The sequence below is a fragment of the Drosophila teissieri genome, chromosome X, assembly GCF_016746235.2.
Source record: "Drosophila teissieri strain GT53w chromosome X, Prin_Dtei_1.1, whole genome shotgun sequence".
NCBI lineage: Eukaryota > Metazoa > Arthropoda > Insecta > Diptera > Drosophilidae > Drosophila > Drosophila teissieri.
Window position 1 is genome coordinate 5956144 of NC_053034.1, and position 27104 is coordinate 5983247.

A 27104-nucleotide genomic window follows, 5' to 3' on the forward strand; every position below is an offset into this window, starting at 1 on the left:
TCTTTTCCCTATTTTGCACTTCATTCCATTGTTTCGAAATAATTTGAAAACAATAACAAGAACAATAAGACACTTCCAGTTCGATGGTATCAGCAGATAGCGAAAAGTGCTAATAGATTACTCTAAGGGGGATTTTTTTTTATTAGGGTTTTGGCCTTTTGCCTTTAACACCTTTAAGTGAACTGAAAGTCCTGCTTATAGAGTAAGTATTCCGCTACGCAACTTACGTCCTTTGCAGTTGTGAAGACACATTTTCAATGACGTAGTAGGAAAAGCATAACGCACTCAAAGAAAAATAAAAGAAAGGGGGATTTCCACTTCCAAGTATTCGGCTGCCGGCTAAATGAAACGGAGAAAATGCAGCACCCACGCACACACACACACACGCTTCGGAGAGCAACGCACGTGACACACACACACAGCCACACACACGCACACACACATAATTACGTAATGCTAATCAGCTGATTTTTACCACTATAAACCAGTTTCTGCAACTAAAATAAGTATTTGAAAGTAAAGTAAGTCAAACCGCTCGGCTGGGAAGCGAGCATAATTGTGAAAAGCGTGGAAAACGACGGCGCGAAAATTTGCATTGATTTTGAGCCCGCTGCTGGCAGAATTCAACTGACGAACCACACGGGAAAGGCAGAGGAAAACTGAGAGAGAGTCCGGGGAAAATGCCTAGAAATGCCTGGCAAAGAGAGAGCGAGGGAAATACAGAGAGAGAGCGAGAGAGCAGTTACAGGAGCGCAGCAAGGACGTCGCCGTCGCAGGCGAAGTCGACCGCGCAGCGACTGAGACGCTACGCAACTAGTGCTGCTGCCACGCCGCTTTACAACACTGCCTGTCAAAGCCACAATCCCACTGCAATCGATAACCGACTGCAAAATGATGTCAGCCCTGCCTCCTTCGCGCCAAAAAGCTCGGTGTCCACTATTGCAGAAATAAGTTAACTTTGCTAAACAGCAGCTACGGCTCATTTAAATCCTGTAGCTACGTTTTTATGGCCAGCAGTGGGTAAGAATGACCACAAAACCAACACCAAATACAGGTTCATAAAGCACATCAACTCAATATTCTGCTCGCGTTTTCGTTGCTAATCGTTCTAATCAAAAACGATCATTTCGATGGGAAGGCAACATTTAATAGTGCCTGCATTTTAAGTGGCAGTATGATGTTCTATCTCTCCAAGCGGCCAGTTGAGTTGTTTCCAAAACGAAGACGATGACTAATGGAATAATCGATAAGACGTTTGTGCCGCGTGCATACTGTGTACAAAGTATCGGAATGTCACGCGCAGGCGAAGGACATCGTCACGTACACACACTGCCTCACTGCACAAGTGTTGCCACCGCAACACAAGGCATGTGTGTGGGTGTGTGGCAGGGAAACAGCTGGGCCACGAAAAAGTGCGACTTGAAAAGTCTTTCATTTGTCGCTCCGTGTGTTTGTTGCCCTGCACTTTTCCGCAATCGTGTTTCGCTCACGTGGGAGGAGTTCAGTTGCCAGGCGAGAGTGGGGCACGTGGACAGGAAGTTGACAACTCTGGCATGGAAGTGCACGAGTGTGCGTGCCCCTGCAAGGTTCGTGGGCGTTGGTGTGCATGTGCCTTTGCCTGGGCGCTGCCGAGGGGGGGAGGGAGGTGGGAGTGGGCGGATCTCGTGCCCTCGCATAGCGTGCAGCGTCTCTCTCTCTCGCTCTATCGCTCACACTCGCTGCTTCTCTCTCGTTCTAGGCCCACCCTTGCACCGTGCAGCCTGACATTTATTGCGAAGGCATTTTTCCCTACAGCGAAACCTCAAAAACACTGCGCCACAAAACGGGCTCATAATAATAGTGCTCACTATTGAGGAGATGCGAGCAATAAAATGAGCTGAGTTGGGTGTGAAATTGGCTATCCAGAATGTAATTGACACCAGGAGCAAAGAAGGTATTGATATTTTACACTTGTTTTGTGATCTGCAAAGTGTGACCTTTGCCGAATGTTGACTGTCTTTTGGTTGCCAAGTCAGGCGACTTGGCCACGCTTGCACACTGAAAAGAAAATAGAACGAATAATAGACCAGATCGCAGTTCTCACGCATGTGTGTTTCGGTGTTTACTTGCTGTCGTCATTTTCAATGTCACTTGCAGTGCAAACGTTGCACTTTGCAGTCAAAATAATGATATGCGATCCGAGCCCACAACAATCACAATAACAACCATATCAACAACAACAGCCACCACAACAAAAATAACAACAAGAAGTAGAAGAAGAGGAGGCAACGCCACACACAAAGAGTTTTCGCACCAATTTCGTCTTATTTAATTTAAATTCCTTTGACCGGCAGGCAGGGCAGACTGCTAATTTCATGGAAACGTCGCCATAGACGCTATAGACGCCGCGACTCTCGGGCACAGTGCGTCGCGTAAGAAACAAACACAGTGGGGACACCGTCAGATGCACTGCGCAATGTGTAAGCCACTCCACGCCACTCCACTCGGCCGCATGCCACATGCCGCATGCCGCATGTCAACTGCCAGTGACATGCCTAGTATGGCAGGATTAAAGATAGAATATTAACTGAGATGTGGCGAAAGCGTGTTGCTACGTGCATATCTTTCACTGCTCAATCAATTATCGCTCGGATGAGTAATGTCACACCGATCCACCGAGAAACCACTTGACGCACTTATATTGCACCAATCTCTCGCAGTGCATAGCTACCCACCCTTCCCTTATCACTGGGCGGATATATCCCCTGTGTTGTCAGTCTTCAGTTGCTAATAAAACACATGTACTATAATGCGCTCTAAGCTAATCTAATATCGCAGACCCAACAGTCGAACATCTGAATGTTTTATTGTGGGTAATTTCATGTAGAACTGTCCACTGTTTCGGGGCCGTACTGTAGCTATACTTATTTGCACTAGTATTACGGACTTTTAACGTTTTTAAAAACAAAACTATGCGAAAATGGGGAATGGGGACAGTGTACTTGTGGTCCACTTACTTGCAATTCTGTTCCACTGTGCGCTGGCTGCGCAGTCGACGTCGACGCAGGCGTAGAGGCGCAGTTTGACTGCAGTTTTGTTCGTTTTCGTTTCGATTCGTTTTTCGCGTGTGTGTTTGTTTGCTTTCTGCAACAATTTCTTTATTTACTTTCTTGTTACTTTGGTTTCATTTGTTATTTTATTTCAATTCGCTGGCTTGCAACACTCGAAAAAAAATTTATTAGATTATTGAAGCACGCACACCCACACACACAGGCACACATACCCGCGCAGAGAGAGACACGCGACACTCACACACACACGTACACTTGTTCACCACAGCGGAGGTTCTGGGCAGAGACGCTGGCAGCGACGCCGGCAGCGGGTGTGCTTGTGTAACGCAATTTCCTCGCCTTTCGTTGTGTGCGTGTGTGCAATGTACTACAAAAAATAAATCGCAATTTTCCAGTATTCATTTCTCTAGAATTTCCACCATTTCCTCAGCAAATCAAACGCACACACAACAAAAAAAAAGAACACGCATGGGGTGAAAAAAAAAATAGGAACGGAACGCACGCTCACATACATACACACACACACACACACACACTCGCACACTCACACGCAGGCACACGTCGAGAGAGCGGTGCTCATGGGCACTTATTTCGAAAAATTATTAATATTATGTTCGCCTTTTGTGTTTTTGCGCTTTCATGTATACGTTTCTCTTGGCTTCTTCGCTTTTCGTGACATTTTCATGCGTTTCATTTTTCGACTGCTTTCTTTTACTCAACACACACACAAACACGCTCTGCTGCTTTTTTTCGTCTTTTGCTACACCTTGCTTCCGTATATATGTATATATATATATGTACCTTTCACACTCGCTTCGCACAAAAAAAAGTGTGGGGCGAAAATTGGGAGAGCTCCCGTTTGCTGGGGTCACTTGTTTGTTACTTTTTGGCACTATTTAGTAGCTGCGTGTTTCGCCAAATGGCTTCTATTTTACTTTTCGAGTTTTTTACTTACAACAAAAGATCTGTATATTTTTTTAGTCCGACTGTAAAGTGTGACCGTGCGGAGGAATCGCAAAAAACTACCGAACAGATATAACCGCAATACGGTCACAAATACCAGAAATGGCATTTAATACTGAAATCTACCAACTTCTTATCGGGTGTAATCGAATGCAATTTTATCGACCGTTGAAAATTAAATTGCAGTATTTGATTTCACTGAAGTTACAATTTTATTTAACTGCCAAATATGCAATATTATTGTAACACGTATTCATTATCTTGCTAATATCTCTTATTTTCCACTTAAAAGCGAAATGTAATAGAAAAACGGCATCAATTTCAATACGTAATTTTTCAAGGAAAACCTTTTATTTATTGGAACCACCAAAAACGACATCCACTTCCCTTTAATAATACGTTTCTTTGCTTTGTTTTGTTTTACCATTATATAACATATTGCCCTATAATTGATTTAATATTTATAAATATTGTATAACGTATATATGCGTCGTAAAATCTTGGAAAAAGTTCAACATCTTATAAGTACGCGAAATTAAAAAGAAACACACACTCGGAAAATACGGGTTAAGGAATACGAATACGAATACGAAAACGGGTGCGGCAACGAAACATTAATAATACGGATACGAGGATAGAAGGATAGAAGGATGGGAGGATGGGAGTACGGGATTACATTCTGCTTGCAGGCTCACAGATTCCCAGTTGGGAGCTATGGGGAGTGTATCTTTTTAAGTGTCTTTTGGCCAACAACGAACAACGAACACGAAGCGCCGCCTGCAATTTGGGTTGCGGTTGGGGTTTGGTGTTTGGGCTTAATAGGGTATCTGGTTCTGGTAGTACTGAATCATGTCGTAGGTACGCGTGCGGAAGTTCTGGTACGAGTTACGGATGACAGCCAGCATGTGGGCGGCCGCCTCCTTGTTGTTCTTGGTGGCCACGAACCGCTGCCGCAGCAGGTTGATCGTCTGGCCGCGGAAGCAGGGCAGCCCAGTGTCCAGCATCAGGGATACCAGCGACACGATCGCGTTCTGGTACGGGCGAACGGCGAGGAAGGCCTGCACGCACAGCTCGCTGAACCACTTGAAGGCCGGCGAGTCCATCTTGCCGCCCATGATCATGACCATTTCGTCGGTCAGCTTCATGTCCGGCTCGAAGCCGATGTTACCGCCTGGCGAGGACTCGAACATAAAGCCAAAATCTGCAAATGAATCGATATTGTAGCTGATGTGTATGATGAGCCATAAGTTACGCGTGTGGCTGGCTCACCTATGTGTATGATGTGGCCATCCTTGTCGATCATGATGTTGCCATTGTGGCGATCCTTGATCTGCAGCAGATAACCGATCAGCGAGTAGGCCGCCATCGACTTGACAAAGTTGGCACGCGCCGCCTGGAACTCCTTGGAGCTCTCGTCGCCGTACTGATGCTGGAAATACTCGGATAGGCCACTGTCCGTCTGCCGGCCGAGCTGATCCCGCGACTTGGCATTCGGCACGCACTCGATTACGCCGCACTGGAATCAGTCAGGGCAAACATGAATTGGGGCTCCCAACTATGGGACTAGGTGGTCTAGGAGCACTTACCCCTGGAGCGGTGGCCACCACGCGGTAGGGGAAGAGGAACAGATCGAGGCCCACCTGCTGGAAGATGTTCTTGAAGATGGTGATCACCTGGAGGGCCAGCATGTCCTGGCGCACATCGTCGCCCACCTTGAAAATGGCCGCCTGCCAGGACTCCACGCCCAGCGTCATCTTGGCGTCCTCCTGCGAGTTCTGCGAGTAAAGCAAACATAAAAGCCAAGCCTAAGTGGGATGTTGCATGTGAGGAACGAGGGAAGCGTACCGGATTATTGGACACCTCCATGGCGCGCGTCTCCAGCTCCGTGATGCCGCAACGATACACGCGGAACCTGGCCAAATACGGCGCCTTGGCCGCACTTTGCATGGGCGTGCCGCTGCTGTAGTCGATGTCCAGCACCATGGCCTCCGGATTGGAGGGCAGGTAACAGCCGCCCTGCACCTTGATCCTGCTGAGCGCCGCCAGGCATGCGTTCTTCCGCTCAATGCCCTTGGCAAACGAGCGAATCTCGCCGGAGACGGCCGTTATCTTGCCAAAGAAATCGAACTCGCGCTCGTAGAATCGCTTGGCGGCGCCCGAAAACGAGGCGATAATACTTTGCGATAGCTGATCGAGTGCCTCGTACAGGTTGGGATCCCTGTGCTGCTGATCCTCGTCCATGTACATGTTCGTCTGCATGTTCCAGATCAACTGGTGCGCCACAATCTGCGACCGCCGCGATATATTCTTGATGAACTCCACCACATAGCCCATGGTGTCGTGGCGCAGTGCCTGCACCAGTTGTGGTATGTAGGGCAGCACCGATTCCGCCGGATACGAGGACAGGGTCTTTACAGCATACTGGGCGGTCAGCGGATGCGATGGATATTGGCGCGAGAAGTAGGCGAGCGCCTGGATGGGCGTCACCGGCGACCAGGAGAGTATGTAGACCAGATCTGGGCTCTCCAGCAGCAGGTTCTTGGTGGTGCATAGGTACTTGAGCGCCTCGGGTATGTGGCACACCGCTATGGGATCGGAGCAGACCAGGCGCGACACCTCCTCATCGATGATCTCCGCGTTCTTGATCCGCTGCGGCAGGAAGACAGCCAGCGCCGGGTTGTAGCACCAGGCGAGACGGGCGTAGTCGCGCCAAACGTTCGGCTTGTACGGCCGGTTGCGCCACTCCGTGATCTGCTCCTCGCCTGCAAAGGTGAAAGGGAATTGGGCAAATGATTAGGATGTGAAATAGGGGTGACAGCAAGTCAAACTCACCTGGCACCATAAGATCCGGCAGGCAATTGGGATTGTACCAGGTAATGAGGAACTCGAGCTCGACGGCCAGCAGCTCGAGGATCATGCTGCGCTTCTTCATGTAGTCCTTGTCGTACGAGTCCTTCTGGTACTGCAGCCGCTTGGAGCGATTCGAACGCTTCGACAGCGTGGACGTGGAGTGCGGAATGGTGTTGTACCAGCCACTGCTGCTCCCGCCGCCAGCTGCGCCCACGCCCATGCCCACCGCATTGCCACTGGCGCTCATGGAGCGCGTGTAGTCGTTGGCCAGGCCACTGCCGCTGATCAGGGAAGCCGTTTCCGGGTTGTTGCGCACGGCCAGCATTTGCGTGGAGCTCACCGAGGCATTTGTCAGGTCGTAGTCGCCCACTTCGGAGGTCACCAGGTGCTTCTTCTCACTGCGCATCGTCTGCCAGAACTTCAGCAATATCATGATGTCCTCCAGCAGTTGCTCCCTGCTTTGATTCGGACACGTGGTTGGGCCGCAGAAGTAGTCCAGCGCATTGGAGTATATTCGCTCGCGGAGAATGTTTCGGGAGAGGGACTTCGGAATGGTGTTGCCCTGCAGCAGCGACAGGCCGCACTGCAGCAGCTTGAAGCGACAGCCAACGGTGGACACCTGGCGGTTCTGCTTGCTGCTCTTGAGAATGGGAAGACATCGGTGCAGCAGTAGGCAGAACATCTCCACCTTGTCCCGGTTGCAGTACTTGGCTGTGTCCACCATCTCGGAGAGCAACTGCAGCCAAATCAGATGCGGGGCGATCAGTATGGGCTTGCTGACCAGCTTGCAGCCTTCGTAGGCGGCCAGGGGATTGGTGACCTCCGTTTCCCACGCAAACAAGCCCATGCGCTTCTCGAACGTCGTCTGCCAGGCGCTGACCATCTCCTGGATGAAGCACAGCTCCAGATCCTGGCGCGCAGTCAGCACCCATTGCCAGCACTCAACGGCGGTCTCCATCGCCGACTCGGTGAACAGCTCCAGCTGCGAACTGGCCACCGCGTGCAGCAGTTTGCGGCTGATCTCCGAGCATATGATCAGATAGGCAGTGGCCCGCCAAAGGGCGCCGCGATGGCGGGCGTCGCTCTTCTCGGCACACGCCTCCCACACATCGCTGACCAGCCGATCCGCCAGTCCGGCCTTGTCCTTCTCACTGAGCACGGACAACAGGCCACTTATCTCGCCGGCGTACTTGCTGCGCAGGCACAAGACCGACACGAATCGCGGCGTATCGGAGTTCACGCAGCTCGGCCGCTTGCTCATGGTGCCCGTGAGCAGGGCACTGCTGCTCACCACCGAGTCGAAGGCCAGCGCCAAGCCGCTGTGGTGCGCCAGCACGGGCGTGGGTATCTGGTTGGGGTACTCCTGCAGGTGCGAGCGCGTGGATCGCGGCGCCCACTTCATGGCCTCGTTCACAATGCCCTGACACCGATCGGCGAAGTCCTTGAGGCGCAGCTCTCGCGCCGGCAGCGAGTCCATCAGCTGCAGTGTGTAGGGCGTCGAGACCACGCGCAGTGTGGGCGTCTCCTCGTTGGGATCGAGACTGAGGGAGTAGGCCAGCAGCTGCAGGATGTCCAGCATGCACCACAGCACGCGGCGATTCCAGAGCAAGTGGGGAAAGCGATCGACCAGGAAGGAGAGGTACTGATCGGCCACCACCTGGATGGGCTTGTGGATGTGATTGAAGTAGACCAGCAGCAGGGTGGCCTGCGACTCCAGCACCTTTTCGCGGATCTCGTCGTGGGCGTACAGAACATTGCGGAACTTCTCGAAGACCTGGTCGGCAACGCTACATAACAAGGATGAATGGTGAATAGTTAGCGACATAGTTAGCGACATAGTCATAGTCTAGCATGGAACGCAGTATGCCTACCACTTGACGCACTGCCAGATGCCCGTCTTGTCCCTCTGCAGCGCCGTGTCGCAGAGGTAGCTCATGATCGGCTCCAGACTGGGCTCGTCCGCGTTCTCCACGCGCAGCATCTCCAGCCAGTAAACGCTCAGCAGGTACGTGCACTGCGCAAAGGAGAGCTTGTTGATCGCCGTGGCCACATTGTCCGACGTGTGCTCGAGCAGCACCAGAATCTGGCTGCGCAGCTCGTTCACCGAGTCGCTCTTGATGGCCAGCGTGTAGTTGAGCTCCCGCATGTCGGACTTGTGGGCGGTCTGCGAGATGAGCAGCGGCGACTTGGCCGCTATCTGCTGCACACCCTGGTACCAGTCGGCTGGCCAAAGGCGGGCGTTGGTGAAGCCCATGACGACGCAGTAGGCCCAGAAGTCCTTGAAGAGCTTGTGCAGCCGCTGGCGGGGATTCTTGATCGGCGGCAGGCGGCGCACCAGTACCGCAATCACCGGTATCAGCATGCCCAGATTACCAGCACGTGAGCTGGCCTTCTGGGCGCCCGGTGTATTGTCGTAGCTGCGCTCGCCATCCAAACCGATCTGGACGAACAGCTCCAGCAGCTTGCCCAGCAGCTCCAGCATCTCCGCATCCCCCTGGATGTTGGCCGCTATGTTGCCCAGTGCATTGACCACCGCATCCGAAACGTGGTGGAACTGCTTGCGGTGCTCCGGGTCCGAGGTGTAGGCCAACGAGGCCGATTGCACGGTGACGCGCGAGAACATCTTCATGATCTCATCGAAGACATGCGTCTCGCACTGCGAGATGATCATGCAGCCCAGCTGGTCCACAATGAGGGCGTTCTGCTCCGAGGGCACCTTGCAGAAGCGCTGGATGAAGAACTGCAGGATGTTCTGTGTGGTCTTCGAGGTGTCCTTGAGCGCCACGGCCACGTGGCCCAGCATCACGATGATGTTGAGGCTGACCAGATTGGATTTGTGGCACTCCCCTTGCGATTCACTGAAACGTGGAACGTAGGATGAGTTAGTTATTACCCAAGATATCCCATGACATGCATTTGCACCCACCTGCCCGACTTCTCGGCGGTGAAGAGTCGATTGGAGACGTTGGCCACCAGAGCCGGCACACAGAACTGGTCCAGGGTGTGGGCAGCCCTCAGGGCGATCGATAGATTCTCGATGGCCGCGTCGCGCAGTGACTCGAATGCAGCATGACCACTGCGCCCGGTGCCGCTGCCAGGCAGCTTCTGGTTATCGCCGTAGATGACGACCGCCGTTCGGGAGTCCGAGTGCTGGACGGCGATCTTGAAGGGCGTCTGCTCCTTCTCCTTCTTCTGCTGGGCCAGCGACTGCATGGCATGGTCGTGGAGCTTGCCCAGAATGGGACTGGGCGCCACAAGGAAGTCGCGCAGATACGAGATCGAGGTGCCAGCAATGTTGGGGAACTTGTGCGCCAGCTTGCCCAGTCCCTCCAGGCAGACCATCAGCAGCGGCATGTGATCCATCACGATCTTGTGGCTGAGCTCCAGGTTCAGCTTCTGCGACAGTCGCCCGCACAGCTTGTCCGCCTCTGTTTTTGGGAGCAGTTGCAAGTTTGAATTATTAAACGGCAGTGGCAGCGTGTGGCAGTTTGCAAACAAGGGAACGAGGAACGAGAAAGAGGATCACGAGGATGTGGATGAGGATGGGGATGTGGGTGTGGAGCTGTTGCAGCATGCAGCGAACGTTGGCCAGGCAATTAACAATAAACCACAAAACCGACGTATTGAGTATTGAGTAAGTTGTCCAGTTAAGAGGGAATCCACGCAACAAAAGCCAATTAATCGAAGTGTACCGAAACGAAACGCAACGAAACCAAAAGAAACGAAACGTAACGAAACAAAAGTGTTCTCAATTGGAGTTGGATTAGTAAGAAAGCTGTTCGAATGGTTTCCCCCCTCAAAAAACGATCAGTTTTGTGGGTGCAAGAATCGAAACTATTGGGGATTACACTGCCTTGATCTTGACCTTTCTTCAATAAAAATTGCAAGCCATTCTGCAGGGATGGCACATTATAGTCGACGTCAACTGAACCATATTCCGGGTTCCGGCCACCAAAAAACAAAATCAATACAAACAAACTATAAGAAACTAAAAGAAATTATCGCAAAATAACTAAAACTAACTGAGGAAAGAGAGAGGGGCAGCCTCTGCGCCGAGAAACAACAAGATGTCGAACTTAAATGCGATACAATGGATGCCATGTCTGGATGCTGGGATCTTGGGATCTCGGGTAAGTGTTCTCCGCCAGAAGGAAGTAGCTCCTTCACCCTCCTTCACTCTTCAATAGTCGCATTTGCAACCGAAGGATACAGAGAATAGAGTGAGAGTGACTGTGAAGCCATCGAGTGATCTAACATGACCATGGGTTGTGAGTGGTGGAGTATGGCACTGGGGCATCTAACTTTCTCCGTCTAGCTGGCACTCAAGCTACTTCCCTCCCTCTCTCTTTCGATCTGTTTTGCAATGAGTTGCTGCTTGGATTGCCAATGGCATTTGCATTGCGCATTTGCATTAATGCCGTAGCGTTGAGCCGGAATTCAAGATCGCTGCGCTCCACGGCGAGGATCTGCGCTTACCCGTTTCGTCGCGAATGGCCCAAACCAGCAGGTCGACACACGCCGCGTTGGCCATCACATTGACCTTGTACTTGTTGACCACCGCGATGCCGTTCTCCTCGCGCCGCTCCCGCTCCTGATCCTGCTGCTTGTTCTGCAGCTCCGTCTGCCCGTTGAGGAAGAGCCGCTTCACGAACTCCTGCACGTCCTTGGTGAACGGCGTCGGCAGGTCCACCTGATGCTGCAGCAGTTCCCGCAGCAAGGTGACCAGCACCAGGTTCAGCGTTTCCGAGAAGCTCTTGTAGCAGTAGCCCTTGATTTGGTGCAGCGAGAATATATCGCTGGCCTGTTCATCCAGATGCTCCAGCGTGTCCTTGGTAAGCAGCTTCTTGGACACCGCGAATATCGTCTGCAGATGCTGGATGGGAAACGGTGGCACTCGATACAGGGGTCGTGGGCCGCCCTTCGTCGGCGACTCGCAGACACGCATGTTGGGGAACTGGTTGAAGCTGGAGCCGTAGCGCGTGAAGAAGTGCGTCCGCGGATCGTACGGCACCGAGAAGTAGCTGTGCAGCGAGGGCTTGCTGGGCTTACCGCCCGCGGACCGCTGCCGTCCATCATCGTAGCTGGCGTTCTGGGCCTGCGCCAGACTGCCGGACATGGAGCGCGGTATGATGGGTCGGAAGTGATGCGTGGCCGCCAGGCGCTCGCTGCTGCTGAAGGAGCCGCCGCAGGTGCCGCTGGCGCTGCTGTTCGAGCCGGTGCCGTCGCGGCCGCCGCTCTTCTGGATGGGCAGCAGCTCGGGCGGGAAAATGCGGCACAGCAGCGGCGGATCGTTGCTGGCATAGCGACCCATCGAACGGGCGAGGCCGAAGAGCAGCGGCACCGTCGCCTTGCACAGGATAATGGGCGGCGGCGCCGAGCTGCTGTCTCTGCTCGACTTGACTATGTTGGCCAGAGCGCTCAGCGTTTCCACCTGGTTGAGGATGATCTCCTCGCGGCAGTCCGGACATTTGGCCGCTATGTCCGACAGCAGGGTGTTCAAGCAGAAGCTGAACTTCTCCGCCGACGGAATGCGCACGCCTGCAAGATGGCAATGGGTTATTACCAGGACTAACCAGCACTAGCAAGGACTTACGTTCGACTTTGGTGCTCCGCGCATCGTCGATCCAGACGGCCTTGGGCAGGCACTTGGCCAGCCGCAGCAGATAGGGCACAATCTGGCCCTCGTGCTGGCAGCCGCCCTCCAGAAAGTAGATGCCCAGCGCAATCACGGCATCCTGGGCCCGCGTGTCCAGGCAAAACACTCCGGCTGCATTCTCCTGCGGGCAATACCGGAACAGGGTCTGCACCTGTGGGCGGGTGGGGGCCAGAAGAAGCCATAGATTAGTTAGTCGTATTATAATACTAATGCCACGACCTATGTGTGCACTCAATGATCTCACAGCTTATAATCTACGTGCTGCTACTCCAGCAGTTGGTCACTAAAAGGTTCAGCTCAACTGAGAGTGGACCTTCAACGGGATCTTAGTGGTAAGAGGCACTTCTGAATCACAACGGCTCTCATGTGAGCATTTCAGTGAGCAACAGCTGGGGCAGAAGATTCGCTGCACCGTTGATATTCGAATGACACTGTCGCGAAGTTGGCTTTGTGTGGGAGTGGGGCTCCTGCGAATGGCAAGGCTGCCCCACCACCCCACCACCCTTCCACACCACAGCACACCGCACCACCGCCCCCTGAGCGCCCACGCATGTCTGTTTTATGGCCGCCGCTCAAGGTCAGTGCGAAAAGTCGATTGCCAGGGGGGGAGGGGAGGGGTGGTGCGGTGTGGGGTGGGGTTGCTGGCGGGCGGACATGTACCTTCTCCCAGGGAGTGGGCTGGATCCCCGCCAGAACGCGGGCCAGGCAGAGCACGGTGCGCTGGTAGGAGTATTTATCCGAGGCGGTCATCGTCATGGTTGCCGCTGCTCGGTGCTGCTCTAACTGGCGGCCACCTGCTCCTCCGTTCGTTTCGTTCGTTCCTGTCGTTTCGTTTCGCTTCACTTCGAATGGGGTTCGGTGCAGTTGGTCGTCTTGGGGAATCGCGCTAGGCGTTCGTCATCATTGTGGCTCGCTCGCAAGAAATTAAATAAAACTATTTTTTATTTTACTTTTCTGCCAGTGTGACCAGCGCGCGTTTGCCAGCAAATGTGCCGTTCGCAGCGAAATGCGCGAGACTCAGCCGTTTAACCCATGTCGCGTCGAAGAGTTTTCAAATTAACCCGTATGCTGACCAAAGTACGTTACACATTTGAAAATTTGAAAAGTTCGACTTTCAGTCTAAAGCAATCCATTTGCCTTACGTAACGAGTTGCTTGCCCAAGGCATTGGAAATCCAGTGAAACGCCTGAAAACGCAAATATATCAGTTCAAAAACCGAAATAATTTAAAATGCGAGTGAAAAAAGCACATTGGGCGATGTTCGCGATCACGGTGGCCATCATAATAAGCTGCATGATAGCCATCACGGTGTTCGCGGGCTTCAAGCACGAGGACGTCAAGTTCAAGACCATGCTGGTCAGCATGGTGATAGTGCTGATCTTCCAGTACCTCATCGCAGATCCCATCAAGTTCATGATCCTCTCGCTGGACAGGATGTGGTGGCCGCCGCGCATCTACATTCCGCCGCGCAGTGACAAGGACGAGAGGGATGAGAAGCAGGAGAAGGAGGATCGCCGCGACTTCCTGAAGCAGCGCCTGAGCAGCCAGCGCTCCAACCTGATGCTATCGTCGCGCTACCGGAACTGGAGCCTCAACGAGCAGTACAAGATGATCGCGCTGGACCTGTTCACCTACGGCCAGTACTTCCTCTGCCTGATGTGCCTGGTGCTGGTGACGCGCGACCAGACGCTCTACCACAACACGCGCAGCATGACGGACCTGTTCATGTACAACCACACGGACTACACGGGCCTCAAGGAGGTGTACTTCCTCAACCAACTCTTCGACTTCATCGAGTCCACGCTGGTGATCGCCTTCAACTCGAATGCCACCAATGGCAGTGCGCCCGGCTGGGTGCACGCCGAGCAGTCGGTGCTCCTGGGCGTGATTCGCCTGCGCCAGCTGCGCGTTGATAATCCGGAAATCGGCCTGGAAACCCCAAAGTTCTCCGAAATGCACTACATGCCCGACTGGCAGCTGCCGTACCGGAAACTCCACTACGCCGACAAGTACTGGCGCATCTACGAGCCCTGGATACCCGTCAGGCTGAGCTTCGAGTTCCTGGACGCCTTGCTCATGAACTTCAACCACGTCGGCTCGCTCAACAGATATCCGGAGCTGGCGGGCTACGTCAGTCTGCTGGCCAGGAGCGCGGCGAACAGCATGAAGGTGGGTGTATCGGTTGCATGGAGTTGCATAGTTAATTAGTACGTATGGAACATCTTCGCCAGGTCATCGACTACCTCATCGAGTACCACTGGCTGACGCTGAACACCTCGGCGGTGTTCATCGACTTCACGCTGTACAACGTGGACGTGAATCTGTTCAGCATCTGCACGCTGCGCGTGGAGAAGACGCCCTTCGGCGGCGTGGTGCCCGACGTGCAGGTGGAGAGCGCCAAGCTGCTGGAGGACGTGGACCAGATGCCCTACACGGGACTGCTGGCCCTGCTCATCTACGTGGTGGTCTTCATTCAGTTCTCGCAGACGCTGGCGGTCAAGTTGTGGTACGAGCCGCACCTGCTGAAGAGCATTTGGAACAAGATGGACCTGTTCATCTTCCTGGTGAACCTGATGGTGATGGTGCTGGTGGTGCTGCGCGAGTCGCTGGTGTCCAGCATGATGAAGAAGGTGGAGGGCGCCAGCAAGATGGAGTTCATCGACTTCCGGCGACCGTCGCGCTTGCATCAGTTCACCACGATTACGATCGGCATCTTGATATGCATCACCACGCTGCGGCTGTGGCGTGTGCTGCAGTTCTCCAGTGTCTTCCAGCTGTTCACCCGGACGCTCTACTCGGCGTGGGCTGCGGTGGCCAGCACCGCGATAGCCATCGTCATCTTCCTGATTGGCTTCTGCTTCGCGGTGGTCACCATCAATGGGAACAACAGCATCAACTTCAACGACTTTGTCAAGAGCATGGTGATGTGCATGTGCTTCTCCTTCGGCTTCAGTGCCCAGGTGAAGCCCTCGGAGCTCTTCCACGGCGGCAAGTGGCTGGGCATTCTGCTCTACGGCGTGCTGGCCTTCGTCATCATTGTGCTGCTGATCAACGTCTTTGTGTCCCTGATCAACGACTACTTCACGTTGGCCAAGACCATTAGGGACGCGGAGAAGGAGAATCACATCAGTTTCTTCGAGTTCCTGCACGTTGAGTTCTCCGGCCTCTGTGGCCGATTCCACAAGTTGCCCTGCCTTCGCAGGAAGTACTTGCGTAAGGGGCGCACGGTGGCGGAAAACGTGAGCCGGAAACTGGATTCGATGGACAGGAGACGCGCGATGAAAGAGAGGCAGCGGCAGGGCTACTACCAAGTGGCTAGCCGAGAATCGGCCGAGCATGCCCTGCTGGCGTACAAAGATCGCGGCGAGAAGTTGGTCAACGTGGGCAAAGTGCTCAGCACGCAGCTCATCTTGCTCAACATGTTCCTCTTCGACGACGACGTTGTCTGGCAGCAGGCACAGCAGGCGCAGCCGGAAGCTCCAGATCCGGAGGCGGATTGGGAGCCAGAGGGATCGCCACCGAAGAAGAATAGGAGCCAGGACGAGGCTGAAGCCTAAAGATGAGTATGTTGCTTGGAAAATCTCAAGAGAAACAGTTTAATTAATGTAAAATTCATATACACAATCTCATCTCAAATGGAATGCATTCTTCTTAAGCTTAGTGCAATGGTAACATAGTTCAGTGGATTGCAGTTCCCAACTGCGAGTAATGTACAGGGAATGAGCCACTGCAGCGGCTCAGAAATGGCAAGTTCATCAATGTACAAAGCTTCCTCTGTACAGCATAAAAGTGTATAACTGGGGCGATAATACCTATACATCTATACATCCACCACATAAGTAAGCTAATGTCGAACTAGTGTTGGCTGCTTGAAGCACAAGCAGAGCTCTGTGGGCTGATCCGCCGGAATACTTCAGCTGGCAGCTGTGTTCACTAACCTAGTCCTAAATCTATTTAGTCTTTGGCTCAAGCGTCGCATGGGCGGTGGTCTAGCCTTCGGTGGTAAATGGTGGTCCTTCCTTCGTCTCAGCGCATCTCATTTCATATGATGTCATCTCGCCTCCTTCACTTTTCAATGGTCCGCGGTGGTCTTCTTCGAGAGACGCTTGCGCAGTGCATCGGGCGATTCCCGCTTGCCGCTGCCGGACTTCTTGACCAACACCAAATCATCGGCATCCACGTCGCTCAGCGTGTCACCGCCCACGTCCGCAATGTCGGACTTATCACTGTAGGCAACCAGATCGTCGTCATCCCGCAGGCTGCTCGCCCTGGGCAGGATTACGCCGGGTTCGAGCGACTTCGTGAGGCGGGCGTACTTGATTTGCATGCTGTGCAGCCACTTGGCGTCGGACCAGTGGTACCAGCTGAGCAGAAAGACGACCAGTATAAAGAACAGATTGGTGCTAATGGCTGGAAAGGAAATGGGAAACGCATAGGATTAGCGGGCGTTCTCCGAATGCATAGCATTGGGGGCAGAAGCGCCAACATACCCACTATGGCCGACAGCACTGGCCAGTTGAACATGATGTACCGCAGGCCGGTAAAATCGGCGACAATGTGCAGCGTCACCGTGTAGAACTGGATCTTCTGCGACTGTATCTCCACGTAGACATCCGTAATGGGATGCTGCCGCTCCTCCAGGTAGCGCGAGAATATCTCCACCGGCACCTGCTGGAACTCCTCCTTCCAGCCGAGCACGTACAGCGGACTCAATGCCCACGTGGAGATCATGCGTATCAGTGGCGAGCGATAGCGCATCATGGCCGACCGGCAGGAGTGGCCACGCAGCATCGAGTCGTAGTCCCGCATCTCGGCGCACACCATGAACATGCCCAGCTCCAGATTCTGCGGGGACTCGGGCATGTCGATGTTCACGATCACCTTGTACGCCTGCCCAACCATCAGGAGCTGCTGCTTCTTCGTCAGCGAGACGTGGGCGTGCGGAAAGGTGCAGGGCGTGCTGGTCTCCAAGCAGGTTCTGTGGGATATTCAACGACATTATTCGTATTCACATACTAAGAGTACTAAGTCTAATGCGGCTGACTATGAATCAAGCAACTTGACAACGGCGCGATAACAAAGTACTAAGTGGGCAGATTAGGACTGTATTTATGGAACCATTTAGATAGCCAGTCGATGTGCAGTGCCTCCAGATTCGGGGCTACCACCACTCACTTGAACTGCATGTGGACGGGGCGGGTGTGCGATATGGCCGGCATGTAGACGTAGTAGAAGGCGGCGTACATGAAGACCGCCAGCCAGATGATGAGCACCACGGCGAAGGCGATCAGGCCCAGCCGGAGGACCAGCTCCCGCACGGTGCCCACCTTCTCGTCCGCCTTGCTGCGGACGCGATCGTAGACATTCCAGCTCAGATTGACGGCCGGCCGGATGAGAAAGCGACGGCCCAGACCCAGTGGATCCAGGCAGAAGACTATGAAGCGCAGCAGGATGTTCATGGTGGAGCAGTGGAGCACTGGCTGCAACTGGAACAGCAATTAGCCGGGCCAAGTGTTTTCTATGCGCTGCGTTATCAGCAGAAACGATTGCTTATCGTCTCCCTATTCTCCACGATTTCCAATTCCCGATAGCGACCAAGTCCGCTCTTCCCGAGATTTGCATGGGCTCCTCGATCGACTGATTCATAAGTGGCGCAATGGCTGGGATCCAACCATCCACGACGAGCCCAGACGTTGTACCAGCGGCTCAAAGGTCAGCGCCGAAACGATTTGGTGTCCAATTTTTATGGCTTTCGGTTGCGGAGTGATACTGATAGTGATCGAGTGCCCACTAACTAACACTGGCCAACACAGCCAACCGTTTGCTTGTGAGGGCGCCAATTCGCGATTTAGGCAGAAACTAATTTGCTTTTGTGTCGCAGAAACTTTGCTCAACTTGTTGCGCAGCTTTGCTGCTCAGTGTAGTTGCGAACAGCTGTGCGCGACTATCGTCTATCGATAACACAGCCGATACGCAGCCATCCGATTGTGTTTCATTGTTTGTACACTTTGTTTTTCGTGCAAAAGCGTTGTGTTTATTAAACGGAGATTAGATAAATACAGAGAGATTAATCAAGCGAGCGATTAATTAATTGCCACTGCCACTATCACTGCGGATTGGATAAACGAGACTCGGGTGAAAAGTGAAATCATACCGTGCACATAGAGTGCATTTAGGGTTCAAGATAAGGATACAGATAGAGATACAGATACCGATAGAGATTCAGGTTAAAGGTTGAGGATGAGCAACTACCGTTATCAGGGCGCTGGCATCGGGGGCGTCGGCGTGGCCTTGGGGCATGGCTACAGCGGCATCGAGGTGCACGAGGTGATGCATCCGCACCACTTCACCTACGTGAGCCAGTGCGTCAAGTACATGATCTTCCTGCTGAACTTCGTGTTCTGGCTATTCAGCGGCCTGCTCCTCGGCATTGGCGTCTACGCCTTCAAGGACAAGTGGGAGGAGGCCAACGGGTCGGTGCGGCTGGAGAACTTCTACGATGTCTTCCTCAACATCTCACTGGTGATGATACTGGCCGGCATGGTCATCTTTCTGGTCAGCTTCTCTGGCTGTTTGGGCGCTTTGCGCGAGAACACCTTCCTGTTGAAGTTCTACTCCATGTGCTTGCTGCTCTTCTTCTTGCTGGAGATGGCCATCGGTGAGTCACGCCCTCTTGGATCTCGTTTGTCGTACGCAACGTACATTAATGTCATTAACTTTCTCTCTCCATCTGCTCCACAGCCATCATCTGCTTCGTTTGTCCGCAGTACATGAACACCTTCCTGGAGAAGCAGTTCACGGACAAGATCATCCACTCGTACCGCGACGATCCCGACCTGCAGAACTTCATTGACTTTGCCCAGCAGGAGTTCAAGTGCTGTGGCCTCAGCAATTCGGGCTACCAGGACTGGAGTGAGTTAATGCTGCGTGAATCACTGAGCATCGCAAGCAATTTGCTGATACAAATGCAATGTGTGCAAACTTGTGCACCAGGCATATGTATCTGGAAGCAGGAAGTTTCATTAGTTGCGTTTCTATCTAGGAAAAAGCATGAAATGTTTGCAAAGCCTCAGGGAACTTGAGTTGAATCGCTAGAAATTCGTATTAACAGCCCTTCTTAATTGCAGGCAAAAACGAGTACTTCAACTGCAGCTCGCCGTCGGTGGAGAAGTGTGGAGTGCCCTACAGTTGCTGCATCAATGCCACCGATATATCCTCCGGTCTGGTGAACATCATGTGCGGCTACGGCGTCCAAGAGGCGCCCGTTCCGGAGGCCAGGAAACGCATCTGGACCAGCGGCTGCATAGAGATCGTGAGAGTTTGGGCCGAGCACAATCTGTATGTGATTGCCGGCAATGCCCTGGGCATCGCCCTCATCCAGCTGCTGGTCATCTACCTGGCCAAGACGCTGGAGGGACAAATCGAGCTGCAAAAGTCGCGTTGGCTGGCGTGAGATCCAGGACAGCCCGACTTCTACGGGCCCTACAACCACTCCTGAACAATGTACTCTCAGAATCGCCTGGTTTGTACATCACTCATGTGCGGACGGACTGCCAGCAATGAAAAGTCAGTGAACGTTATGGAACTGAAGTCCAGTAGTAAGCAGAATATTATAAATATGTAGACGTAAGCTCCAATAGGTATATGATAGTCGTAATGTAAGTGAGTATTTTCCAATTCCCCTTACTTACTTATGAATTTTTCAAGGTGCAATATTATCCTTTTTTATATGCTTTTTTAAAAGCCTAAAGCACAATTTAAATGCTTCATTTCCTATTGCCTCACATGTTTTGATGCCAGATTACTCATTCCCCAACTTTTGTTGCAATCGACTGAGTGGCTGTATATACTCGTACTTGTAAACCCATCTTAAAACATATAATTATTCTAATCTCAAGCGCCATATGTATTATGCTAGTGAATAACTTGCTAAATCCGGATGCATTTATTTATGTGTACGTACTTTCCAGGGAAACGCAACCCACAAGGCGCACAAATCTTGAATATCTATTAATCGAACATTTTCTGAATGTATTATTAATCTAGAACTCTAATACTGTAGTTTGTATGATAATAAAACACAAAGTAAATCAAGAAATAAAGCTTAATTCAACAAAGCTTACGATTGGAAGGCAATGCTAAAATTTCAAAAAACGCGGTCTGTTTGGTATTTTACATACCTTTTTCGGTATATTTGGGCGGAATTTGTAAATACGGCTTATTAAAAAGCAGCTTACTAGGAAAGCAGCGTTGTAAAATCAGAAATGTAATAAGTTATTTCCTCATTTCAATTTTTATTATGCCATTTAACGTACTAAAGTTTCCATTTCGCCGCAACCTTTTAATTTAAATTTCAATTAAATATCGAAACTAAAACAATTTTAATGGTATTTTTAGCATAAGCAAAATGGTATAAAAAGGTATATTTTTTGGACGCACGGTATGTTTTTGTGACCGCGCAAGGGTAACACTCTTTTGTTGCTGATTAAAAATCCGCTTAACTCGTGGCGAAATTTGCATTTACCATTTCGCAGACAAATCGCGTTGGAAAACAGAGTTAGTGCCCCCAAAACAACCCACCAGTGTACCCCCACTCACTGCGCCCCCAATCTCTTTCAGATGCCGGGCGTTGAAACGATCAAATCCTCCTGGGCCGACGAGGTGGAGCTCGACTATGGTGGACTTCCTCCGACGACGGAGACGGTGGAGAACGGGCACAAGTACGTGACCGAGTACAAGTACAACAAGGACGACAAGAAGACGAAGGTGGTGCGCACGTACAAGATCTCCAAGCAGGTGGTGCCCAAGACGGTGGCCAAGCGACGCACCTGGACGAAATTCGGCGAATCGAAGAACGACAAGCCCGGTCCCAACTCGCAGACAACCATGGTGTCTGAGGAGATCATCATGCAGTTCCTCAACTCCAAGGAGGACGAGAAGGCCAACGATCCGCTGCTGGACCCCACCAAGAACATTGCCAAGTGCCGTATCTGCAACGGCGAGCATTGGTCGGTCAACTGTCCGTACAAGGGCACGGCGATGGACACCAATCTGATGGAGAAGAAGGCCTCGGCCGCCGCCGCTGCCGCCGTGGATGCACCCAAGTCCGGCAAGTATGTGCCACCCTTCCTGAAGGACAGCCAAAAGGGTGCGCTGGGTATGCGCGGACGCGACGACACGGCCGCCATTAGGATCTCGAATCTGTCGGAATCGATGACCGAGGCGGATCTCGAGGAGCTGGTGAAGAAGATTGGGCCGCAGAGCAAGATGTATTTGGCGCGCGACAAGAACACCGGACTGTGCAAGGGATTCGCTTACGTGCACTTCAAGCAGCGCAAGGATGCGGCCGCCGCCATCGAGATCCTCAATGGACACGGCTACGACCACTTGATCCTCAGCGTGGAGTGGTCCAAGCCCCAGAACAATTAGTTAGTCCCGTTCCCACTACCCGCGTTTACTGCTCATAGGAGTTCGTTCGAGTCGATCACACAATCTGTCCCTATGCTATGCTAAGTTTGCTACAAATAAATCTTAAAACAGCCCCCAGGGGCACCGAAACCCACATCACTGTGCACTGCATGGAGGCATTACTGTCTACAATCGTATATGTTCTATATTTGATCATCTTGGGCATAACTTTACACGCTCTTCTGCACAAATGCGTTTGCATTTTGCTCCATATAGCTTTCTCACTCATTTTAACGGACGCAACCGTAGATACTAGCACAGTTTCTACGTCGTTAACTATACGCGGTGCGCACTGTAGAAAGCATGGGTTCCAGTCGATCTGGCAACGCCAGCGTGTGCATATGCAAAAACACCTTGGTGTTGTTGTTTCTGTGTTTGCCAGCGATTTGCGTAAATTGTGTTTGTTTTTGTGGCCAAAAATAGAATTCGGATGCCGCAAAATATTCAAAAAGCATTCGAAACAATATTTTTGATCTTCAGGTGTGCGCTCATTTTCAGTCGTCAGTGAGACGGGCCCCCAGGCGAAAGTCGTTGTTGTTGTTGTTCCGTTCGCGCGAAATGGCCACCAGCACCGTTAGTTCATCCAGATCCTCATCCGCAGCCACATCCACATCCGCATGCATAGCCAAATCGAAGAACGCCAAGAGTCCGGCGCCGCAAATCAAAAGGGGCCAGCGGATTCTCACGGAGAAGCCCTTCGCCTTCGTCTTGAAGTCCCAGTATCGCCTGGAGCGCTGCGATAACTGCTTGGAGGCGTAAGTTCCGTCATGTGGCGTTCGCCATTTATTGATGCGGATGCGTCGTTGCAGGACTAAGGTGCTGAAGTGCTCGAACTGCCGGTATGTCTCCTACTGCCATCGCTCCTGCCAGATGCAAGCTTGGGCCCAGCACAAGCACGAGTGTCCGTTCCTCAAGAAGGTACATCCCCGGGTTGTGCCCGATGCTGCCCGAATGCTCTGCCGCCTGATCCTGCGCCTGGAGCACGGCGGCGATCTGATCCGTGGCTACTACACCGAGCACGGCTCCCGCAAGTTCCGCGATCTCATGTCCCGTGAGTAGGCCACCGGCGAATAGTACGGCAAATCCTTGCTAATCCCGGTTAATGTTCCCCAGACTACGCCGAAATCAAGAACGATCCCATGCGACTGGAGCACTTGGACTCGCTGCACGCAGTCCTCACCGATATGATGGGCGAGAGTCCCAGCACGGTGCCAAACAAGACGGAACTGATGAGCATCTACGGTCGTGTAAGTGAGCACACACCTGTGCGCGCAAGCAGGAGCGGATTCGCAGACCTGCCACGCTGTTACCTAAATGAGAAAACAATCCGCTTGGCTCTGCAGCCGCTCCTGGTCGCCCAAATTAGATAGCAATCTAAGCACCTGGCGCTCTGCCAGTCGATAGATGATCTAGGAAGAAGGGCTTCGGTTCACATTCCCCGGCGCACAGATACGCGAGAGCTCATGCTCTTTCTCCTCTGCTCTTGCTCTTGCAGCTCATCACCAACGGCTTCAACATCTTGGACGCCGAGATGAACTCGATTGCCACGGCCATATACTTGGGCGTATCGATTACGGACCACAGTTGCCAGCCGAATGCGGTGGCCACCTTCGAGGGCAACGAGCTGCATGTCCACGCGATCGAGGACATGGAGTGCCTGGACTGGTCGAAGATCTTCATCAGCTACATCGATCTGCTCAATACGCCAGAGCAGAGGCGTCTGGACCTCAAGGAGCACTACTACTTCCTCTGCGTGTGCAGCAAGTGCACGGATGCCAAGGAGTCCAAGGAGATGCTGTCTGCTCTGTGTCCCAACCGCAACTGCGGTGTGGGCATCACTGTCGACCGCACGAACTGCCCACGCTGCGACGCAGGCATCAGTCCCAAGCTGAGAAATGCCTTCAACGATGCCATGACTCTGACCCGCCACAATCTGGAGAACATGAAGGACGTGGCCTGTGAGTAGCTGCACCGAAACTGGCATTTGCGCCTTGCTATAGCACCTTTTTGATTCCCTCGCAGACCTGGATGTGTGCAAGGTGTGTCTGGACAAGCAGACTGGCGTATTCCATCCCCTGAACGTGTGGTACGTGAAGACGCTCGACGCGGCCTTTGAAGCTGCCATCGAAGTGGGCAAGTGGACCGACGCCCTGGATTACGGACAACGTTTGCTGCCGGGCTTTCGCAAATACCACGGCCCCTGGAATCCGCTGTTGGGCCTGCTTCACATGAAGCTGGGCAAGATCCAGCTGTACGAGGGCCATTCCAAGGAGGCACTGCACCACTTGGAGGAGGCCCAACGCATCCTAACTGTCACCCACGGCCGGGATCACAGACTGCTCACTGAGCAGCTGTACGTGCTGATTCTTCAAGCGCGTCAAGAGGCACACTAATGTGATTCAGTTGTTTTTATTCATTTAAATAAGTCTTAAGATAAACAATGTGTTGCGTTTCGCGCGGAATGGACCGACTCTTCTGGATAGGAAAGTGACATCACTGGGCGGAGTAGTATGATCTGATATTGTAACTCCTCTGTATGCAAGTGAAACCAGGCGGAGAATTAAAGATTATCAAATTATATTTCTTTTGGCATTTGTAGTAAATTAGTCAAACAACAATTAAGGACACATCATGGTAATCTTCAAATTCAGACTCCGTTTTCTACCCTAAATAGAAGTACATCCACCCATCAAACCTTGCTCCGAAAAACGCGCATACACCCCGGTATAAAGCCTATACAATCTGCGTAAGGGCCTTCGCTCGCCAATCGGTGTCCTGGAACAACGCCCTGATGAGGTGCTTGATCTCGTCTGACTTGTAGCTGGCGGTCAGCGGGCCGACGCCGTCGCCCCACAGCTCTGTGATCTCCATGAGCGAGGCGTTCATCATAGCCTTCAGTTGCTGCAGCCGGAGCCAAGAGTGGACTTGGACCACCTCGTTGGGCTCGCGGAAGAGCGTGGGCGCCCGCTGCAGCACCACGTCAATGAGGTCGCTCAGCTCACAGGCCATCGGTGCGGAAATGTCGCGCAGCGTGAACACGCGACGGGTTAGCTCGGCGACAAAGGTGTTGATCAGCTCGCAGAAGGTTGCATTATACACCGTCTCCGGGAGGACATTGGCCCACACGTTCTTGAGCAGCTCCAGCTGGCGCAGGCACTGGCGCACCAGCTTTAGTGGACCAGAGCCCATTGTGTGCGGGCTTTCGAACTCGAAGTCCTGCATGATGCCCATTAAGATGGAGGATTGATAGTCGACCTGCACTCGGAAGTGCCTCTGACCGGTGGCCTGCAGTGTCTTGGCTAGCGCCGCCAAACTTTCGATGCCCTTGTTGGCATGCTGGGCCACCCAGTGCGTGAGGAACATGCAATTGTTGTGGAACAGCACGGCCTGCTGTGGAATGCTCTCGAGCAGCTTGCGGTGCACCTTGGGCACCTCATCGATGTACGTGTGCAGCATGACAGAAATGATGCCGGCTATGGGATCGACCTCTTTATCGCCCAGCTTGTCCGTGGGCTGGCGGAGAATGCGGTCCATCAGTTTGACGAAGTCCTGTGCAATGTTCAATGAATGCTGTAGTTAAATCGTTCGTTTTGTTTCAGGGCGCGACTTACCTGAGCGCTTTTTGAGATCATGCAGCATGGGAAGAGGAAGGGATCGTTTGCCACTTCGGCAGAGTGGTTGTTGGGCGCCACCTGCACCATGTCCTGCAGATCTCGCTGGATGATCTCGCGCGCCGTTTCCAGAACGCGGCGAAACAGCCGATTGCGGTAGTAGGTCTCGTACCGCTCGACAAACTGCCCCAGAGCTCGATCGTGCTCTGGGTTGATGATGAATGAGTCCACGAGCAGCTGCTCCAGCTGGGTAACATCCTCGCACAGCGTGGAAGACTGATACTCCTCCATGGTTTCGGGTACAGCTGGTATCAGGCATTCGTCCACCAGTAATTGCAGCATTCTATCCTTCACATGATCGCCAATAATGCCAAAAACATGTTGCTCGCTGGACACGCTGCAGTTGATCCCAGCCAGCGTCTGCAGCAGCAGCTTGAGGTTCTCGAAAACCTGTTTGTAGTTCGGGCGCAGCTGCGATGAGCTTGACTCCTTGGTGGCGTACGAAAGCAACAATCGGACGTAGGAGCCACCATCGACTTCTTCGCTGTACTCGGCCATCACTGGCCGCAGGATCAGCGGTTCGATGCAATTGTCCAGCAGGAATTCGCAGAGGCGCACCGGATTGTAGGGCTCCTGGAAGAGGGCCTGCACAATATCCTGCAGCTGCGTTTGATCGCGGCTCACCTGCAAGGTGACGCAGCGCGATGTGGGAAAGGATTTACACTGCAGCTGCACCAGTCGATCGAAGCGCTCCTGGAGGCTCTGCTGCAGCAGATATGCCTGCACATGGTATTTCACCTTGATGGTGTCGTAACAGTCGAGGGCCTGAAAGATGCGTCGCACCTCTGGCGTGGCCACCTGTGCGTCCTGTGCGTCAACGGAATCATCGCCATAGATGAAGGCCCTCAAGCGACCAACAAGATCTAGAATAACCAGGTAATCCTTGGTGGCCTTAGCCTCCTCCACGCACTGGAACAGCTCGTCGATCCTAAGGACATGCTCGCTGACACCGAGACCCAAAAGGATCTCGCGCAGCTGCCTGCCGCTATCCGCCATCTTGGCATTCGCCTCGTCCAAGGCGCCCAGCCCCTCAGAGCCCACGGTCTCGAGCAGGTCGTGTATCTCCCGATTCAACGAAGCCGACTCCTCCAGGAAAATGTCCGGCGACGTGTGATTGGGCATAAACTCCGTGTAGTTGTCATCGATGTGCTTGCGGACGCGCAACTGGAAGCGATTGACGCGCGTCAGCACTTTTAAAATGGCCGATTGGGTGGCCTCCACGTTGGCGCAACCGTTCCCATTGCCATGGAACGCCTCCTCCAGCACTTTGAACCGCGGCGCCACTTCCTCCATGTCCTGCTGTCTGACCAGTTCCTCCTTTTTGCCAACTGTTGCGAAAGCCAAGCCAACTGGTTTCTTCAATTCAATGTTGATTCTACCGATTGTTCAACCAATCGATAGGTTTGTGCGGTTATCGGCAAATCGGCGGGAAAAGGCTAGATGGCT

The 27104-nt window shown here is 52.8% G+C and overlaps 8 protein-coding genes across 10 annotated transcripts in view; 4 read left to right on the top strand and 4 right to left on the bottom strand.

Moving 5' to 3' along the window:
- Window positions 1–4062, bottom strand: part of LOC122624770 (protein kinase shaggy) — a 45100-nt gene extending 41038 nt beyond the window's left edge. The window contains exon 1 of one of the 2 annotated variants that reach the window (XM_043804466.1): window positions 4006–4062. The gene's annotated coding sequence lies outside the window, so the exon portion shown is untranslated. The other variant, XM_043804467.1, reaches the window with a different exon arrangement.
- Window positions 4063–4396: 334 nt separating this feature from the next.
- Window positions 4397–13493, bottom strand: LOC122623508 (phosphatidylinositol 4-kinase alpha). Of its 2 annotated transcripts, XM_043802710.1 has the most exons (11): window positions 13180–13493; window positions 12457–12670; window positions 11340–12401; window positions 10729–10788; window positions 9790–10291; window positions 8735–9721; window positions 6846–8650; window positions 5859–6775; window positions 5600–5788; window positions 5283–5529; window positions 4397–5214 (listed from the first exon to the last, which is right to left on the bottom strand). In XM_043802710.1, exons 1-11 carry the CDS (start codon window positions 13273–13275, stop codon window positions 4829–4831), a joined length of 6465 nt encoding a protein of 2154 aa, XP_043658645.1. In that variant the 5' UTR covers window positions 13276–13493; the 3' UTR covers window positions 4397–4828. The 2 variants fall into 2 exon arrangements, with proteins under 2 accessions (XP_043658645.1, XP_043658646.1); XM_043802711.1 differs by lacking the exon at window positions 10729–10788.
- Window positions 13494–13734: 241 nt separating this feature from the next.
- On the top strand, window positions 13735–16076 carry LOC122624453 (polycystic kidney disease 2-like 2 protein). The gene is made up of 2 exons (XM_043803995.1): window positions 13735–14688; window positions 14751–16076. The coding sequence occupies exons 1-2, from the start codon at window positions 13750–13752 to the stop codon at window positions 16074–16076; spliced, it is 2265 nt and encodes a 754-aa protein (XP_043659930.1). The 5' UTR covers window positions 13735–13749.
- A 32-nt stretch (window positions 16077–16108) lies between these two features.
- Window positions 16109–17986, bottom strand: LOC122624454 (seipin). Its single transcript, XM_043803996.1, has 3 exons — window positions 17695–17986; window positions 17010–17497; window positions 16109–16929 (listed from the first exon to the last, which is right to left on the bottom strand). Exons 1-3 carry the CDS (start codon window positions 17976–17978, stop codon window positions 16592–16594), a joined length of 1110 nt encoding a protein of 369 aa, XP_043659931.1. The 5' UTR covers window positions 17979–17986; the 3' UTR covers window positions 16109–16591.
- A 753-nt stretch (window positions 17987–18739) lies between these two features.
- LOC122624455 (tetraspanin-33) lies at window positions 18740–20557 on the top strand. Its single transcript, XM_043803997.1, has 3 exons — window positions 18740–19177; window positions 19261–19431; window positions 19647–20557. Exons 1-3 carry the CDS (start codon window positions 18760–18762, stop codon window positions 19970–19972), a joined length of 915 nt encoding a protein of 304 aa, XP_043659932.1. The 5' UTR covers window positions 18740–18759; the 3' UTR covers window positions 19973–20557.
- Window positions 20558–20943: 386 nt separating this feature from the next.
- Window positions 20944–22081, top strand: LOC122624298 (eukaryotic translation initiation factor 3 subunit G-1). Its single transcript, XM_043803791.1, has 2 exons — window positions 20944–21075; window positions 21139–22081. The coding sequence occupies exon 2, from the start codon at window positions 21139–21141 to the stop codon at window positions 21946–21948; it is 810 nt and encodes a 269-aa protein (XP_043659726.1). The 5' UTR covers window positions 20944–21075; the 3' UTR covers window positions 21949–22081.
- Window positions 22082–22288: 207 nt separating this feature from the next.
- Window positions 22289–24567, top strand: LOC122623011 (histone-lysine N-methyltransferase SMYD3). Its single transcript, XM_043801883.1, has 5 exons — window positions 22289–22742; window positions 22797–23038; window positions 23101–23234; window positions 23483–23945; window positions 24010–24567. The coding sequence occupies exons 1-5, from the start codon at window positions 22546–22548 to the stop codon at window positions 24378–24380; spliced, it is 1407 nt and encodes a 468-aa protein (XP_043657818.1). The 5' UTR covers window positions 22289–22545; the 3' UTR covers window positions 24381–24567.
- LOC122623010 (centromere/kinetochore protein zw10) lies at window positions 24548–27052 on the bottom strand. The gene is made up of 2 exons (XM_043801882.1): window positions 25599–27052; window positions 24548–25536 (listed from the first exon to the last, which is right to left on the bottom strand). The coding sequence occupies exons 1-2, from the start codon at window positions 26949–26951 to the stop codon at window positions 24721–24723; spliced, it is 2169 nt and encodes a 722-aa protein (XP_043657817.1). The 5' UTR covers window positions 26952–27052; the 3' UTR covers window positions 24548–24720.
- Window positions 27053–27104: the final 52 nt, after the last annotated feature.

What these genes read in the sequence shown, in the direction of transcription:
- LOC122623508 (XM_043802710.1), bottom strand. Translation starts at nt 13,275, where the DNA reads ATGACGATGACCGCCTCGGATAAATACTCCTACCAGCGCACCGTGCTC. An exon ending in GGCCATTCGCGACGAAACGG is followed by an intron (nt 10,789 to 11,339) that starts GTAAGCGCAGAT and finishes AATATGGTTCAG; the next exon opens with TTGACGTCGACTATAATGTG. An exon ending in GCAATTTTTATTGAAGAAAG is followed by an intron (nt 10,292 to 10,728) that starts GTCAAGATCAAG and finishes TCCCAAAAACAG; the next exon opens with AGGCGGACAAGCTGTGCGGG.
- LOC122624453 (XM_043803995.1), top strand. Translation starts at nt 13,750, where the DNA reads ATGCGAGTGAAAAAAGCACATTGGGCGATGTTCGCGATCACGGTGGCC. An exon ending in GCGCGGCGAACAGCATGAAG is followed by an intron (nt 14,689 to 14,750) that starts GTGGGTGTATCG and finishes CATCTTCGCCAG; the next exon opens with GTCATCGACTACCTCATCGA.
- LOC122624454 (XM_043803996.1), bottom strand. Translation starts at nt 17,978, where the DNA reads ATGAACATCCTGCTGCGCTTCATAGTCTTCTGCCTGGATCCACTGGGT. An exon ending in CCCGTCCACATGCAGTTCAA is followed by an intron (nt 17,498 to 17,694) that starts GTGAGTGGTGGT and finishes AATATCCCACAG; the next exon opens with AACCTGCTTGGAGACCAGCA. An exon ending in AGTGCTGTCGGCCATAGTGG is followed by an intron (nt 16,930 to 17,009) that starts GTATGTTGGCGC and finishes TTTCCTTTCCAG; the next exon opens with CCATTAGCACCAATCTGTTC.
- LOC122624455 (XM_043803997.1), top strand. Translation starts at nt 18,760, where the DNA reads ATGAGCAACTACCGTTATCAGGGCGCTGGCATCGGGGGCGTCGGCGTG. An exon ending in CTTGCTGGAGATGGCCATCG is followed by an intron (nt 19,178 to 19,260) that starts GTGAGTCACGCC and finishes TCTGCTCCACAG; the next exon opens with CCATCATCTGCTTCGTTTGT. An exon ending in TTCGGGCTACCAGGACTGGA is followed by an intron (nt 19,432 to 19,646) that starts GTGAGTTAATGC and finishes TCTTAATTGCAG; the next exon opens with GCAAAAACGAGTACTTCAAC.
- LOC122624298 (XM_043803791.1), top strand. Translation starts at nt 21,139, where the DNA reads ATGCCGGGCGTTGAAACGATCAAATCCTCCTGGGCCGACGAGGTGGAG.
- LOC122623011 (XM_043801883.1), top strand. Translation starts at nt 22,546, where the DNA reads ATGGCCACCAGCACCGTTAGTTCATCCAGATCCTCATCCGCAGCCACA. An exon ending in GTTCCGCGATCTCATGTCCC is followed by an intron (nt 23,039 to 23,100) that starts GTGAGTAGGCCA and finishes AATGTTCCCCAG; the next exon opens with ACTACGCCGAAATCAAGAAC. An exon ending in TGATGAGCATCTACGGTCGT is followed by an intron (nt 23,235 to 23,482) that starts GTAAGTGAGCAC and finishes TTGCTCTTGCAG; the next exon opens with CTCATCACCAACGGCTTCAA.
- LOC122623010 (XM_043801882.1), bottom strand. Translation starts at nt 26,951, where the DNA reads ATGGAGGAAGTGGCGCCGCGGTTCAAAGTGCTGGAGGAGGCGTTCCAT. An exon ending in TGATCTCAAAAAGCGCTCAG is followed by an intron (nt 25,537 to 25,598) that starts GTAAGTCGCGCC and finishes AACATTGCACAG; the next exon opens with GACTTCGTCAAACTGATGGA.